General features: G+C 40.9%; 8 protein-coding genes across 8 annotated transcripts; 4 read left to right on the forward strand and 4 right to left on the reverse strand.

The window, feature by feature from the left end:
- Positions 1-120: 120 nt before the first annotated feature.
- Positions 121-1,723, reverse strand: CYBJADRAFT_2544 (uncharacterized protein). The gene has a single exon (XM_020217610.1). The coding sequence runs from the start codon at positions 1,652-1,654 to the stop codon at positions 281-283; it is 1,374 nt and encodes a 457-aa protein (XP_020072798.1). The 5' UTR covers positions 1,655-1,723; the 3' UTR covers positions 121-280.
- A 400-nt stretch (positions 1,724-2,123) lies between these two features.
- Positions 2,124-2,402, reverse strand: CYBJADRAFT_2542 (uncharacterized protein). The gene has a single exon (XM_020217609.1). It carries the CDS (start codon positions 2,358-2,360, stop codon positions 2,193-2,195), a length of 168 nt encoding a protein of 55 aa, XP_020072799.1. The 5' UTR covers positions 2,361-2,402; the 3' UTR covers positions 2,124-2,192.
- A 193-nt stretch (positions 2,403-2,595) lies between these two features.
- CYBJADRAFT_187519 (uncharacterized protein) lies at positions 2,596-4,364 on the forward strand (the record flags this gene model as incomplete). Its single annotated transcript, XM_020217267.1, has 1 exon — positions 2,596-4,364. One exon carries the CDS (start codon positions 2,596-2,598, stop codon positions 4,321-4,323), a length of 1,728 nt encoding a protein of 575 aa, XP_020072800.1. The 3' UTR covers positions 4,324-4,364.
- A 378-nt stretch (positions 4,365-4,742) lies between these two features.
- On the forward strand, positions 4,743-5,930 carry BIO2 (biotin synthase; the record flags this gene model as incomplete). The annotated part of the gene is made up of 1 exon (XM_020213228.1): positions 4,743-5,930. The coding sequence occupies one exon, from the start codon at positions 4,743-4,745 to the stop codon at positions 5,928-5,930; it is 1,188 nt and encodes a 395-aa protein (XP_020072801.1).
- Positions 5,931-6,265: 335 nt separating this feature from the next.
- Positions 6,266-7,650, reverse strand: CYBJADRAFT_159778 (uncharacterized protein; the record flags this gene model as incomplete). The annotated part of the gene is made up of 2 exons (XM_020213477.1): positions 6,266-7,576; positions 7,639-7,650. The coding sequence occupies 2 exons, from the start codon at positions 7,648-7,650 to the stop codon at positions 6,266-6,268; spliced, it is 1,323 nt and encodes a 440-aa protein (XP_020072802.1).
- A 716-nt stretch (positions 7,651-8,366) lies between these two features.
- Positions 8,367-9,859, forward strand: CYBJADRAFT_165176 (uncharacterized protein). Its single transcript, XM_020213922.1, has one exon. It carries the CDS (start codon positions 8,419-8,421, stop codon positions 9,499-9,501), a length of 1,083 nt encoding a protein of 360 aa, XP_020072803.1. The 5' UTR covers positions 8,367-8,418; the 3' UTR covers positions 9,502-9,859.
- A 1,192-nt stretch (positions 9,860-11,051) lies between these two features.
- Positions 11,052-11,588, forward strand: CYBJADRAFT_159780 (uncharacterized protein; the record flags this gene model as incomplete). The annotated part of the gene is made up of 1 exon (XM_020213478.1): positions 11,052-11,588. The coding sequence occupies one exon, from the start codon at positions 11,052-11,054 to the stop codon at positions 11,586-11,588; it is 537 nt and encodes a 178-aa protein (XP_020072804.1).
- A 385-nt stretch (positions 11,589-11,973) lies between these two features.
- On the reverse strand, positions 11,974-14,484 carry MPT5 (Mpt5p). The gene is made up of 2 exons (XM_020217615.1): positions 14,331-14,484; positions 11,974-14,152 (listed from the first exon to the last, which is right to left on the reverse strand). Exons 1-2 carry the CDS (start codon positions 14,331-14,333, stop codon positions 12,182-12,184), a joined length of 1,974 nt encoding a protein of 657 aa, XP_020072805.1. The 5' UTR covers positions 14,334-14,484; the 3' UTR covers positions 11,974-12,181.
- Between the last annotated feature and the right edge of the window lie 421 nt (positions 14,485-14,905).

Raw genomic sequence — 14,905 nt, forward strand, 5'->3', positions numbered from 1 at the left:
ACTGGGTTGAATATCAAGACACGTCAATCTTTGGCGAGCTACCTAGGGTATCACAAATAATTCGCCTTCAATAAATTAAAGTAGAAGTGGATTCAATTCTCAAAACACAGTTCACGATAGAACAAGTCCAAGCAGTTTGTATCGATAAACAATGTTTACCAATGAATGCGAAAACTCAGATGACATATCACTGCTATTGAACACCTTTCAGTATTTTTGACTGTCATTGCTCCCCTAAGTAAATCACTTCGTAAGTTGTTTATGAACATCGACAGGGATATCATGAGTTTATATACTCTTCAATGGTTGGTGGTGCAACGTGGAAGTAATCAGATATCCGGTTTCCTCCACGTAAGCAAGTTCGACAGTTCGATAGAAAGACACCTATATAAAACAAATCGTGCAGATGGTCACCCTCTAAAGGTAGAGTGACTGAGAAGACACGAGGTGATTCTGTTCTTAAAGACTGACGCATCCATTCGTTAACAACTAGAACCTCATTGGCTTCGTCGTCATCGGTTACATACTTCAGAATAAGATTATCCTTGTCAATATGTCGTTTTTGAAGCTCATTGAACACAGCTTCGTACTCTGAGTCGCCAAGGATCTTGTACGGATAAATAACCTTGAGCCGATGGAGCACTTCATAAAACACGAATGGGTTTGTTCCATTAGAGCTTCTTGGGCGTACACAGGAGCTGGCAATTCCATCAGGAGTCGTTACTACTTGGGATGAGTAAAACTCTTGCGGCCCGTCATACCAAGGTGCGTAACTCTGGGTCCGTCTTGACACAGGCAGAGTGCTAACAAATCCGCAAACATCATCAAAGGCATGGGATCCAATCTCGTCAGCTCTGGCCCTAATGGCATCATTGAAGAGTTTAACTCTTTGCTCTCTCAAGTTGTTATCGAAAACATTAACCTTATCCTCAACTTTACGGCACAAGAAAGCGATGACAACATTGATGACGTGTCTCAGCATATCTTTGGACCTTCCAAAGTGGTATTCCTCTTCATCGAGACTGACAGTCTCTGAGCTTCTAAAGAGAAGTATTGCTAGGGCCTCAGGACCACTGATGTCTCCTCCCCAAGGCGGTGGCTGAATGTTCATTTCTAAGAGCTTCGCCAGTCGTCTTAGATCGCTCTTCGAGAATTTAAGGTATTTGAGAGCATCTTCATCGCTAAATAACTGATCCAAGGGGTCGGAAGGTTGCTGAAGCTCTTGACACTCTTTCTTTTCCTTTTCCCTCAATGTGTCTTGTATACATCTTTCTTCTTCCCATTCCTTCTCTCTCTGCTGTTGAGACCTGTGGTCTATATATTCCACAGTTTCATTCTCGTCTTCAGATGTGTCAGATGATAGTGTCTCTATTTCTGATGCTTGCGCATTCAACTTTTGATTCATTTCGTGGTCTTGTACATGCTGATCAATACCATCATCTGTACCTTCCATGTTACTCGCGTATTCCATCAGAGCAACTATGTGGTTGAACCTGGAGGCAATATATTGCTTATGCTCTATTGGCAGTCCGTCATACACAGCTTTGCAATCCATGAGGTTTTGTCGACATGCGTCAACCTTGACTATGATAGCCTGAACCTCTTGGTCTTCCGCGTTGTCAAGAGACGACTTTTGTAAGAGTCCATCAGGCATTTATCCTATTTATTGACAAACTAAACGCGATGGCCCATGATTTTATGAAGTTGTAACCGTTCTATCTTTTGAAGCAGGAATTGGTGAAACATTTTTGAACTACAGCCCTACGCCGAGGTTCTCCCTAGTTCACCATCCTCTTGAACAACTCATAATGTGTTTTAACGATCAAATGTTTAATATCTCTTTGAATTTCTCAGACATTTTTAACATATCGTGTTTGAGACTACGGCTAGATGCTGAAGAAAGTATTCAAACGGTGCTCTATGTTTCCTTCCAATGAGGTGACGGAGCTGTCAGTAAGTGAAGAGCACTACCCTCATTGGGGACGAAACTATGGGGAAAACAAGCAACAAAGACGCGTCTGGGCTGGCGCGCAAGCGTCTAGAAGATGTAGATAGAGGTGGTGAAGTGCGCTGGGCTGGGTTGAACTGACATTGTACAGTTGCCCTCATTCTAGTAGTTTACCTTGTAATTCAGCTTGACTAGAGAGAAGCCTTGGTGGTTATTCCTTTTCACTCAGTGTGTTTTATTGTCATTAATTGTGTGTTAATTGAAAAATCCAGAGCACTCTCACCAGAACATGCCTACGTAAAACAACTAGACAAAAAGAGCCCACTATGAAGACCAGCACAATAACACGCACAAGTCCATGGAGTATCACTGTATTTGTCCAGGTGTACTCATCGAATAGCCAAATAGCCATGCATTTGTATAATTTGCCGGGTTCCCTTACGTTGGCGCAAAGCTGTGCCCTATGAGGAAGTAAGCATTGCGAAAGCAAAACGTAAATGATGAAAATGGAAAAACGAAAAGCAAAACGAAACGAAACGAAAATGTAAAAGTTGCACTTTTTGGCGCCTTTTGCACTCGCATTTTAAAATTTCAAGTGCTCCACATAGAACACCATCTTAACTAGCAGGAGATCAACAGATAAAACAATGGAGAGTAATGATGATCGCTGCTGGATTTGTCTCGGTGGTGACGGTGACTGGCCACCGTTAGCCAGCCCTGGAGATTCAAAAAAGCTCATACAAATCTGTTCGTGCTCCCTTAGAGTGCATAAGACATGTCTATTGAACTATGTTAAAGAAAGAGAGCTTGAGATTGGGAAAGAGCGTAACCCTTTCAACCTACCGTGTATGAGTTATTTCCAAGGTAAACGAAAACCTGGAGGAGTAGAGGTTCTCAGTGTGCGGCCTAGACCAGGCACGATGTTATTGGCAGATGAAGAGATCCTATGTCCACAGTGTGGTAGCCCGGTGACATTAGTCGCTAAAACACCGAGTCAGCTTCTATCAAAGTCAAATCTGGTCAGATCGTATGCTAGAGATATATTCTCGAAGGCCGTTTATGGTGGATTGGTTTGTGGGGCGGCATTTTCTTCAAGTACTGCGGTGCTGACGATGTCTACGTGTGCTGGTGTTGCACTTTGGAGCGCCATTGCGCCAACACCAACACTCATGAAGATATTGGAGATCCCCTTTAAGCATGTTGGAAACACAATTGTGTCAACAGCCACCGAGTTGACTTCAAGTCAGCTGAGTGTGTTTGCAACTTTCCCAGCGTACCTATACACCTTCATCTCGGAGACAAACCCTGTCTTGGATACTTTCCACATTCTTTGCTTGACTGCTTTAGGCGTACCGCATCTAAATGCTGCCGGTTACCTTAGTCCAAAGTACTATCCACAGCTATTCTCTGGAGCCTATTTCATCTACAAGTGGATCTACAAGTTCACTTTGAATAAGGCTTACTACAAAATGGTTAGAAAGGCTGTACCACATTTCTTCTTGAGTCTTCTCGAAGAATTCCACCAGGGAGAAGAAGAGTTCGTTGAGGAAGAAACACATATCTGTGAAATTAAACAGAGAATCTCTGATGTCATGAGTGAACTACCCTGGTACAAGAGAATTTGGTGTTATGTCTTCCCACCTTACACCGCAGCCGAGAGAAGGATTGTCAATGCACACACCAAGAGGGTAAACAACTATTGTCTATGTGTAGATTTTACCAATGCCTTCCATGAGAGAATTCCAATGTTCCGGATTTTGAATGTGGTGCTCTGGCCATTGTCGGGTGCCGTCGTTGGTGCATGTCTGGCCAAGGTTGTACCAATGAACGCATTGTCTCATGTAATTGAAACCCCCGAGGATATCGTATATGCACTTAACATAGTTGGCATGGGCATAGTTGGAATTGCCAACGACTTATGGGGGGTCTACAATGCAAAGCTGAAATACCATATGACGTTTGATATGGACATCTTGGATACGACTTTGGAAGGCGCTAGTACAGAGCAGGTTGCATTTTATGAGACGTCACCAGGCTGCTCTCTGCGAACTGTGGTTGCAAACTACATGGCAAGAGCACACGGTGATACAGTATCAAACGACCCATTCGAACCAGTTTTGGACACAAATGATGATGTTCCAAGATACCGTGCACGTTCTGTGTCTACAACCTCAAGACATGATAGCGACAGCCATTCAACTGGCTCAGGAGATCAGCTGGATCGTGGCAGTGATAACACCCTCGATAACTCACCTGGAAACCTAAGGGTAAGGCTTGGAGACCTGATAGATGACCTTACGAGAAATGTCGACATTGAAACTCTACACTCAATTCTTAACCTTCCTCCTTATGATCTTGGAAGCTTGGATCTCTAGTGTCTCCAAAGTGTCGTATATGATTATACCCCCACGACTTGAGATATCCCACGCAACTCTATGACTGAAACATTCGATTGTTAGACTCAAAGCCAGTTGCCCTGCGTTGAGTCAATGCGTATGTTCTATCTAGTCAATATGACTCGTTTCGTTGACTCTCTCATTTTCCCAAACAGGAAATTTTTGGTGAATCATGTCATGACTAGTCATGATTACGCATGGTGTAAGATGTGCAGTATACACTGGATTTGATTGGGCGATTTCAGGCCTGAATGACAAGATTGACTCCCATTCATGTATTAGTTGAGGTGTTGAATTATTAAATTTGGTGGAATTATTCCTTTTCTTCTTTTTCTCTTTCCTCATCAAGCGTTTTTTATCCTTATTGAACTCTTCTACAGCCCATAATCAAGTCCGAGATGTCGTTTATATTGACTGCTATTAGTCGTCCGATTGCTCTTTCCACTTCTAGAGTAGCTTCTAGGGCTACTCTGGCAACAGGTGCTACTGCTGCTGCGGAGATCTTGGAAGATGTGTTCACGGAACAAATGGAAGAAGTGGCTTCACAGGAGAAGAAGCCAAACCCATTGGAATATGCATTGTCAGTGAAGACACCAGTCAACACCTGGACCAAAGAAGAAATTAAAGCTATATATGACACACCACTCATGGACTTGATGCACTATGCTCAGGTGCAACACAGAAGGTTCCAACAACCTTCAGAGGTTCAATTGTGCACTCTTATGAATATCAAAACTGGTGGTTGTACCGAGGACTGTAAGTACTGTGCCCAATCGCAGCGTTACAACACTGGTGTCAAGGCTGAAAGAATCATCCAAGTTGATGAGGTGATTGAAGCTGCAAAGGAGGCAAAGGCCAATGGATCTACAAGGTTCTGTATGGGTGCTGCATGGAGAGAGATGAAAGGTAGAAAGTCAAACTTGAAGAAAATCAAAGAGATGATCACTGCTGTCCATGACCTTGGAATGGAGAGTTGTGTCACCCTGGGAATGGTTGATAAAGACCAAGCCACTGAATTGAAAAGTGCTGGGCTGACGGCGTACAACCATAACATTGATACTTCAAAGGAACACTATCCAAAGGTGATCTCCACAAGAAGCTTTGATGATAGATTGAAAACAATCAAGAACGTTCAAGGATCTGGATTAAAGGCATGCACAGGTGGTATTCTTGGTCTTGGTGAGACCCAAGAGGACCGTGTATCTTTCCTCTACACCTTGGCCACAATGGATCAGCATCCAGAGTCTCTTCCAATCAACAGACTGGTGCCAATCAAGGGCACACCAATGTACGAAGAAGTTAAGAACAAGCAAGTTGAAGTTGATGAGATTGTCAGAACCATTGCCACTGCAAGATTGGTCATGCCAACGTCTATTATCAGATTGGCTGCAGGAAGATATACAATGAAAGAGGCAGAACAGGTGATGTGCTTCATGGCTGGTTGTAATGCCATCTTCACAGGTAAGAAAATGCTCACAACAATGTGTAACGGCTGGGATGAGGATAAAGCCATGTTGGCTAAATGGGGTCTGAAACCAATGGAGAGTTTCAAATACAAACCAAGGGAGGTTGCAATCGGTGCTTGAAATACACTTTGAGAAGATTTGATGTTTCTATTTGGGTTATTCTAATATACATAAGTTCAATTCACATAAACTCTTACAAAACATAATATTATAAAAGCAAAAAAAGAGAGAATTGAGGGGTATAATACACAAAATTAGACATAGAGAAAACACGTATAAGGGAAGAAGTACAAATGGATCCCACTGTGACAAAGAGAAGAGAAGAGAAGATAGACAAATCTGAAGATAAATTGGTAGGTCAAATGTGTAACATCAAAGTCATCACTAGAGCACAAATAGCAGGTTGAAAGAAAAGCGTAAAGTAGGATCCGAGACGATGTAAAAAATCAATGTAATCAGGTACCAGGATTTTTCTTTAGTTGTTCTTCGAGGCCAATTCTCTTCAGAATATCAGGAAGTGTGTTATATAACCAAGCGATTGATCTCTTGCTGTTATCATCTGCAAGTCGTAAATTGTCGAAGAATCTGAAACTGTCCTCAAGTGAGCAACCCTTGATCTCTTTATACCTATCGATTCTGACAGCCAATGCCTTGATTTTTTGATATTTTCTAATCTTTTTAATCTTGTAGGCCTTTTGGACCCTTTCAACTTGGGGTTTCAAAGAGTTATAATACTCATAATATATGTCCTCAACTTTGTTGAAATCGTTGTGTATGATCAAATCGTAATTTTCAGCACTGAACTCACCTTGTCTTGTGTTAGATTTTTGTAGTCTGCTACCCTGTGGAGGAGTCAGGTGGGTGATTGGAGAGTTCTCGTCATCCTGGTCGGCATCATGGAAATTAGTTGAGCCTGATCTGTAATGTCTTGATCTGTTAGCACTTGGATCCATAAATACAAAGTCGATTCTTGAGTTTGGATTATTCGAGGCTTGTGATTGGGTGTTCAAGTTATGCTCCTCATCAACGTATTGGTTGTTGATGAATCTCAACATGCCACTGTTCGTCGAGGCCTCACCGAGGGCATTATCCAACACACCATTTGTAGATTGATGGTGATGTTGAGGTGGTTGTTGTCCCTGTGTCGATCCCTGATGATTTTGCAGTGCGGAGCCTCTCTGTTGGGATTGCGATGTCTGCTGCTGCTGTTGTGTCTGCTGTTGTTGAGACTGTTGACTTTGCTGAGCCTGTTGAGCTCGCTGGGTTTGTTGTTGTTTTTGAGCTTGTTGCTGTTGCTGAGTCTGAAGCGCCTGCTGATTCTGTTGTTGTTGCTGAGACTGCGATTGTACTTGCTGGTTCTGCTCAGAAGTGTGCTGCGATCTCACCTCACTATGACCTGACGTGGAGGAAAGTCCATTTGTTGGTAGGAAGTTATCACCTAGCTGCAAGTTTAAAGCATTTTGTGAAGCACTAGCCAGTTGGTTCTGATGAGATTGGGTTACCTGAGAACCCTGTTGGAAAGGGTTGATAGGCTGAATGACGAATCTCTGGTTTGAAAGGATACCCTTCAATTCCTGGTTCTCCTTCAACAAAATCTCCACGACGGAGTTCAACTGGGTGATCTGACGCGTAGTGCGCTCTATGTGATCATTCAGCTTCTTGTTCAAAGAATCATTACTCGTGAATGCAACAGTCTTGAGCTCTTGAACTGACGCTTTGACCTTTTCAAGCTCGTCTTTCAAAGTGACAGGATTGACTGGAGAGATCTAATGTGTTTACACAAGTTAGTAAACATTCGTGTGAAGATTGCGAACTAAATTCAACTCACGTTGACATTCATCCTTGACAGCGGTGGATGTTGCTAAGAATTATCAGTCACTTCAGCTGTAACTGAACGTATTCTTGTCTGTTTCAATGAATGAAAGAGTTCGGCCAGCCGCCTATAACGAAACCTTGAGTTTGTACAGTGTGTGATTATGCGTAGGTATAAGTGATCTATAGAGGCCGAAGGGGTTAGTATACCTTGTTCGATTTAGTCTGGACCTCCCTGGGTTCAAGACAAGCACTCACGATGCAAACACTCGAGACTAAGAGATTTATCAAAACTTCAGTGGTATTGGATCGGCTCGACTTGTTTGACAATGATCACGAACTTTATGTTTTAGTGCTCTTTTCGTGATTAGGAAACCCGCTTGTTTGTTTTGGTTTTTTGTATACGATGCGTGTTTTTGGCGCTTTTTTTTCTTTCAAAGAGGTTAATTTTTGTCGGTGAAAATTGGCGAACTTTTTTGCGCTTTTTTTTTTCCTTCGGTTTGTGGTTTTGAATGTTGCGAAAATTGAAAGCCGGAGGCGCTTGTCACGTGTCTGGGAGCCGGTTCTTTGATTACGTAAAGTTTTTGTCTTATTACGTAATCAACTTTTCTTTTGAGTTACACAGGGCGATTTTTATCTAGAAAATTCCATTCTCACGCGCGGGGCGCCATCATCGAATCGAGTCTTTGTGGGCTTTCTGACGCTATTAAAAAAAGCACAAGCAATAACAATTTAACACAACTCCATTTGTTCTCATAACCACTCACACTACGAATAGATTTCTTGTTTAGCTGACATGTCACAGCCTAATGGAAATGTTCCAAACGGTTTCGGCGCACAAAGCCAAGGTGGCAATATGAACAACAACAACAACAACAACAACAGCATGCCAAATGACTATCAGAATAATAATGCTGGTGGCAGTAATAATCATGTTAGACCAACTGCTACTACAACCACAACGAGTTTCATATCGGTACAACCTATAATTTTGGGAACAGCTGCAAATCTTCAACAGGTACCCACAAACGATCCTGATGTCTTATTCAGAGGTGCTTTTGGTACCGCCGTTCCGCAGTTCTCAGTCACTGTTAACAGAACAAACATTACTCCCGAGGGAAACGTCGCTGGTGAACCCGTGTTCAATTTTAACAACCTGCCGCCGTTTTTGAGGGATATGGTTGAGAATGCTATAAGACTAGGTGGCAGTGCGTTTAACGGGCCGTCGTCCAAAAAGCACGCCACTGAAGACGCTATAAAGCATTTGGAAATCATAAACCCTGAAGATCTGGAAGAAAATGAATCATGTTGTGCTATCTGTTATGAACCTTTTGACAACCCAATCATGGACTCTGGCTTTGAATCCAGAAATATTGCTACAAGAAGAGAAGTTGCAAGCCGCCAAAGGTTTTTGGCAATAGATGGTGATCCAGGCATTGTCATTCCAAGAGATGCCACTGCCAGATCTCATAGTGAGTTGAATTTTGTCTACAAGGATGACAAAAAAACACAAAAAACTGAAACTATAGTTCAACCAGAACATATACCCGTGAGGATGCCTTGCAAACACATCTTTGGCCGCTCTTGCCTAGTTGAATGGTTACATTCAAACGTATCATGTCCATTGTGTCGTCGTGAAGTTGAAGCAGAAGAGCCTGCAGAAACAACGTCTGGAAACATTTCGAGGGAAAGACTGCTCAACACAAGATCACAGTCTCTGATCATGAATAGGGCCTTTTGTCCCGCAGACTGGGCCTCAAAAGAGTTGACTAATGAAGATCCTGCTATACCTTACCCTTTGGCTACTAATTCAAGACGTTCAGGAAGAGGTGCATTACATGGAAGAACAGTGATTCATTTTGCAGATTCCCCCGTATGATTCTAAGTTTCATGCTTCATGGATTTGTATAAATCTTTCGAGCAGATGGGTTCCCTCATTATCATTACTTGCTGTGCCGCTCTTGTTCCTATTCTTGTTGTTCCTGTTATTGATGTTCCTGTTGATTACGAGAAAAAAGATTTCATTCAATCAGACTAAACTTGTTATGATAATATTTAATGATACATGACCTTACTTTAATACCGTTTGCTTGTTCAAGAAGTTGACAAGTTTGTACCATCAAGGATATTTGGAAACGTGTGTTATATACAGAAAGTGATAATGGTTGTTTCCTCTGGTGGTATATAATTGTTTCTATGATAAATCATACTGTTCATTGTATTATAATAAAAGGTGGGAAATTCATATTACATCAACAAGATATACGTATTATATACATACTATGCATCTTATTTGTGGTAATTAAAATCATTTTAATCAATGTAAAATTATAACTATCATTATTGTTCAATTTATGAGGCTAAATTATAGATTCTTAAAACATGTTCAACATTTTTTGCAAAAGTTTACTCTGGGGGGCTACAAATAATATACCCAGGAGCCGTACAGTATACAGATTACATATAAATATTGAGAATTTATCTTGAACAGACTAAATTACATTGGTTATTTGGAATGCTTGTGAAGCTTTCATTGTTGACAAACTGACCCAGGATTGAAAGAGTAGGCATCTCCACCAATTTTTTTGTATGGGTTCTGACTGTGCAGCGTGCTGGGGAGAAAAAAAAGATGCACACAAATATCTCAACTTCACTACCCATTTAAAATCATCAATAGGCGGGAAGATAGCCATTAGCGAACCTCGGGACAGTAGATTGAAACATATGCCGCAACAAGTATTACAGATACCAGGGTTCTTCTTTGATCCCGTGAAGAAGCGATATTTCAAAGTGGATACGACTTCAACGTTAAGTCATCAATATACAGACACAAACATAAAAGCCCAAGAGGAAGAACAGGCCAGAAAGAAGAAGAGACTCACACAGGAACAAAGAACTACTATGTCTTTTCCTAAGATTTATTATGATCATTTGGATGTCAGTAATAGATTGAACTTCAGAAAGAGAACACAGGCCGAGAAAACCATACGAAGACATTTGTTTGATACCATCAAGGTGACAAATTCGATACAGACTCCAAGCTCGGTACAGTTGAAGAGTATAAACTCATTTGGAACCAATAACTTCATAGTGAGTGATCTAGTCAATATACACCTTTACGCTGGTGGCCACAATGACTCAAATACATGTCCAGAGAGCAATCCGAAGTTGATGCTGAGCCGATACGATAAGAATACCTCTTTGTTGAGGTCATTTGACACTTTTGAAAGTTCTCCACTAGTTATACGAACATGGTTAGGCTCATTTGATGAGCCAAGTGAAGTCGAGATATCCTCTTTTACAACTGATGGAGAGCTGGTAGGCTCTAAGGAGATCTTCAGCCCGAGGGATTCATTTAACAAATCCCTATACAATACATCCACGGAGAACTTGATAATTTGTTGTAACAAGAGCCTGAAGCTCTATAACATGAGAGACTCAACAATCAATTCAGACAGTGTACAGTTCAAAGGCGATGCACTCACCATCGATAACAAGGATCAGTTTGTACATTACGTTGGATTTCGAAATGGTGATGTCCGCATATGGGATTTGAGATCGAGTCAGCCAAAGCTGATAAGCCCATTTGAGAGTTCACAGATGAGATCAGTTATAAATCTGAAGAAAGCTGGTGAATATGGAGTGATATGTTCCTCTATTGGATCCAACATTAAGCTGCTCGACTTGAGAATGGGCAAAAGCCCAGTTCGTCGTTCGTACCGTTCGAACAAAAATGTATACAACGTTTTTGGTGAGAATATGGAGATGATTACTGATTCGGAATTCTTTGTCCAATCGAAGAATCTCATTGAGGTATTCAACGTTTCAGATGAGGAACCTATGAAGGTTATAACTGAGTTCGAACGAGAAGGTGAACCAATTTCGTTTGCGAAATGGATGGAAAATTATAAATCTCTCTACACCTTGTCAAATTCAGGCATACAGTGTTATAACTCTCTTAAATAAACACATTCTAAAGATATAAACCCATCCTTCTAATTTATTACAGACGATAATGACCAGTGGATTGTAACAGTTGTAGCCACTGCCCAATATAGCCTAATTGTCTGGTCCCGTCGCGCCAGCGATTCTAAATCTGGAATTTGAGTAAAATTAAGCCTGTATGCATGAAGTTTTGCCCCTTTCGGAAAGTTGCCGAATTGGCTAAATAGAGTTTATGCAGGTTACGCGTGTCCCGCAAAAATTTCATATTTATCATTACGAAATAATGCGCAACTCTGCGCAACTCTGCGCCATTCTGCGCCATTCTGCGCCATTCTCTTCCCAACTCTTCGCAAATTTATCACAATTTGGCAGAAAACACACGATAAACCACAAACTACAGTTCATTGGAAGGTTTGATATTGGAAAAAAGCACGTTTAGAATCGCAAAGTGTTCAAATTATATGAAACAACCTCAAAAGAAATGAAATGGTATGAAAAAGGACAAAAAAAGAGTAAAACATACAACAAGCGTATAGTGTACAGATGGGAGGAGGGGGACGTATAAGGACAAGAGAATAGAACATAAAACAAAGGTGAGAAAAAAAGACTCCTAATCACAACTGATACAGGTTGTTTGAAGAATTCTGCGTATCTGAAAGATTCTTACCGTTGTTGGAATCGTTGAAGTTCCGATAATCTTTGGGCATAACCAGATTATTAACACTGGTAAGATTCCCACTAGAGCGATACAACGACGCATCCATTGAATAATATGGGTTGAAACCCTGTGGAGGTCCACCACCATTCATGTAATTGGTATAACTGTTTCCCTCATGAGTAAAGCTGTTAGGCCCATTGTTGTAAGTCATCTGGGATACGTCGTAGTATTTGCCAGTTGGCAAATTCTGTGCAACCCGTGTCAACTCATGTTGATTAAACGTGTAATTGGTCTCTAGTTGTTGTATCTTTAGTTGTATCTTTCGTGCATAAGGCGCGGCCTTGATTACTGGAAGATAGTTCTTAACTGTTGTGATCAAGATATTCATCTCAAGGTTCAGCTCATGCACATCATAAAATTGATCAATCATTGTTTGGATAACATAATTCCCAAACTTATCCTTGATCAGCATCTCAAAGTTGACATTGATAAGTTTAATGATTTCATTCAAGTACTCATAGTTTTGTTTAGCCTTTAAAACTTTGATGTACTTCTCGATAACATTCGATGAAAACTTCAAGCAAGAGAGCCTAATCAATTTGGGATATATCTTTGCAAAGAAACTTACAACCAAAAAGTCTAGGTCGGTAGAGTCTTTCAAAAAGTTCAGTTCAAACAAAAATTGAATAATGTAGTTTCCAAATTGATCATTGATCAAATCATCCAAATAGACAAGGAGAATTTTGGAGATCTTGACAATCTGTTCAAAATTCGCAGTATTCAAAAGTTTCTGAAGGACACAACATCCATGCTTGTGCGTGGAGATTCTCACAATATTATCATTTATACAGATTGAGTCAATAATAAATTGAAACTTCTCTGGTGGGAACCGAAAGATACATTTTTGAACAACGTGGTTTCCATTGAGATCTTTAATGAGCTTCACAATGTTGTTGTCCTCAATGCCGTTCGAAGTATCGTTCATCTGCAAACCTTTGATTATCAAATCCATTTGGTATACAGTGTCAACCTTATCAATGATTTTCTGTAAGCTTCTAGTACCATATTGGTTCACAGCCACGAGGAAAAGATAAGTATGGGTCTTTTCAACTAACAGGTCTTTCTGATAACTTGACAAATACTCGACCAGCTTCTGAACGAGATAGTTACCGAACGGATCGATAATCAACTCGATCAGGTTGTTAAAAACTTTTTTGAAGATGATATCCTTCACGCCATTGTCAGCGTCAAGTTTCTTCTGCAAGTAGCGACAACCATACTGATCAACAGACAGTTTCAAGATATCCAAATCTTCAAATGGAATCAAGTTTAACTCATCAAAGTTCTTGTAGTTAGAGTTTGATGAAGAACTGAAGCTCCCGTCTCTCTTATTGGAGCCCAGAGAGTGAACGTTTGGCAAGGACAACCGGGGTTGGAATTGAGCTTGGGAACGAGAAGATTCGTGCTGTGGTACAGGTGGTGATACCTTTCTCACCTGTGGGGTATCTAGAGCAGTATGACTCTGAGACGAAAGTGAGCTCAATGGGATTTGCGGGATAGAACTGCTAGAAGATGAAACACTTTGGCTTGGTGATGGAATGTATGCAGTACCCGGTGATCCCTGAGATAAATTTTGAAGACTGCTGATGTTAAATTGGTTGAACTTATAGTCTAGTTCATTCACCAAAGGAAGCGAACGAAGTCTGGATCTAAAAGTATTACCCCCTATATTGGTGTTCAGCGTAGATAGAGGCGTTGTGGTGGATGATGCGCCGTTGGAACCCGCTGAATTTGTTGAGAACTGGTTAAGCGATGGGGTTCCAAAATGATCCCCGAGGTCTGGAGGAGTTACGGGCTCAACTATAGAACCAATCGATGTAAGTGAGTGAATGGAAGCATTCTGATGGTGTCTAGCTCTATCATTCTGCTATATAAAGATATGTTAGCTATTGACAATAGTTCTATAACTGGTAACATAATCTCCTATTTGAAATAATTCTCCCTGCCCCTATAAAGGGCCTTCTGCTCGTTAAACGATGAACAAGTGAAGTTGGGAGATGGGATTCAAAAAGCCGCTAGTTCCTCAAAGGAAAAACAAAACATACCATCTTAACTGATTGGATGAGATTTGTATTTGTATGATGCGTTGTCAAATAGAGGTGGTTGTGGACGTGAAGATTGGGTGGCGGATGAAGTGGGAAATCTGGCTTTTAAATATCCTATTTCCCCCCTGTGTAAATTAGATCATCATCGATTTGTCCTTTGATTTTTATGTATGTGTGTAACTATGGAAATATCAAGATGTGAGATGGCGCCTATTAATGCTGTGGTCATAACAAATATGCGTCTCTGAACCGAGAAGGGCCTAGAAATGAAAGCGGTCGTATATAGCAGTTGGAAAGGAGAATAGATTACCTCATCACAAGGTATGAGCTTATGCCAAACACAGGATGCCCTGGAATGAAACATGAATCAATCGACACATTGCTTCTCATTAGATCAAAGGTATAGGTTTTCAACAGTGCCAATGAAACAAACAGCATTTTATGCCATTTCCCAAACCGTCCTTTCAAACCTACAAATCTTGTGTCTCTCCCAAATTTCTTTTGCAGTAGGTATATGTGCGACATTTCACACCGAAAAAAAAAACACTGCCATATTTACAGACTCAAAAGTCTCT

Source organism: Cyberlindnera jadinii (assembly GCF_001661405.1).
Source record: "Cyberlindnera jadinii NRRL Y-1542 unplaced genomic scaffold CYBJAscaffold_1, whole genome shotgun sequence".
Classification (NCBI taxonomy): Eukaryota; Fungi; Ascomycota; class Saccharomycetes; order Phaffomycetales; family Wickerhamomycetaceae; genus Williopsis; species Williopsis jadinii.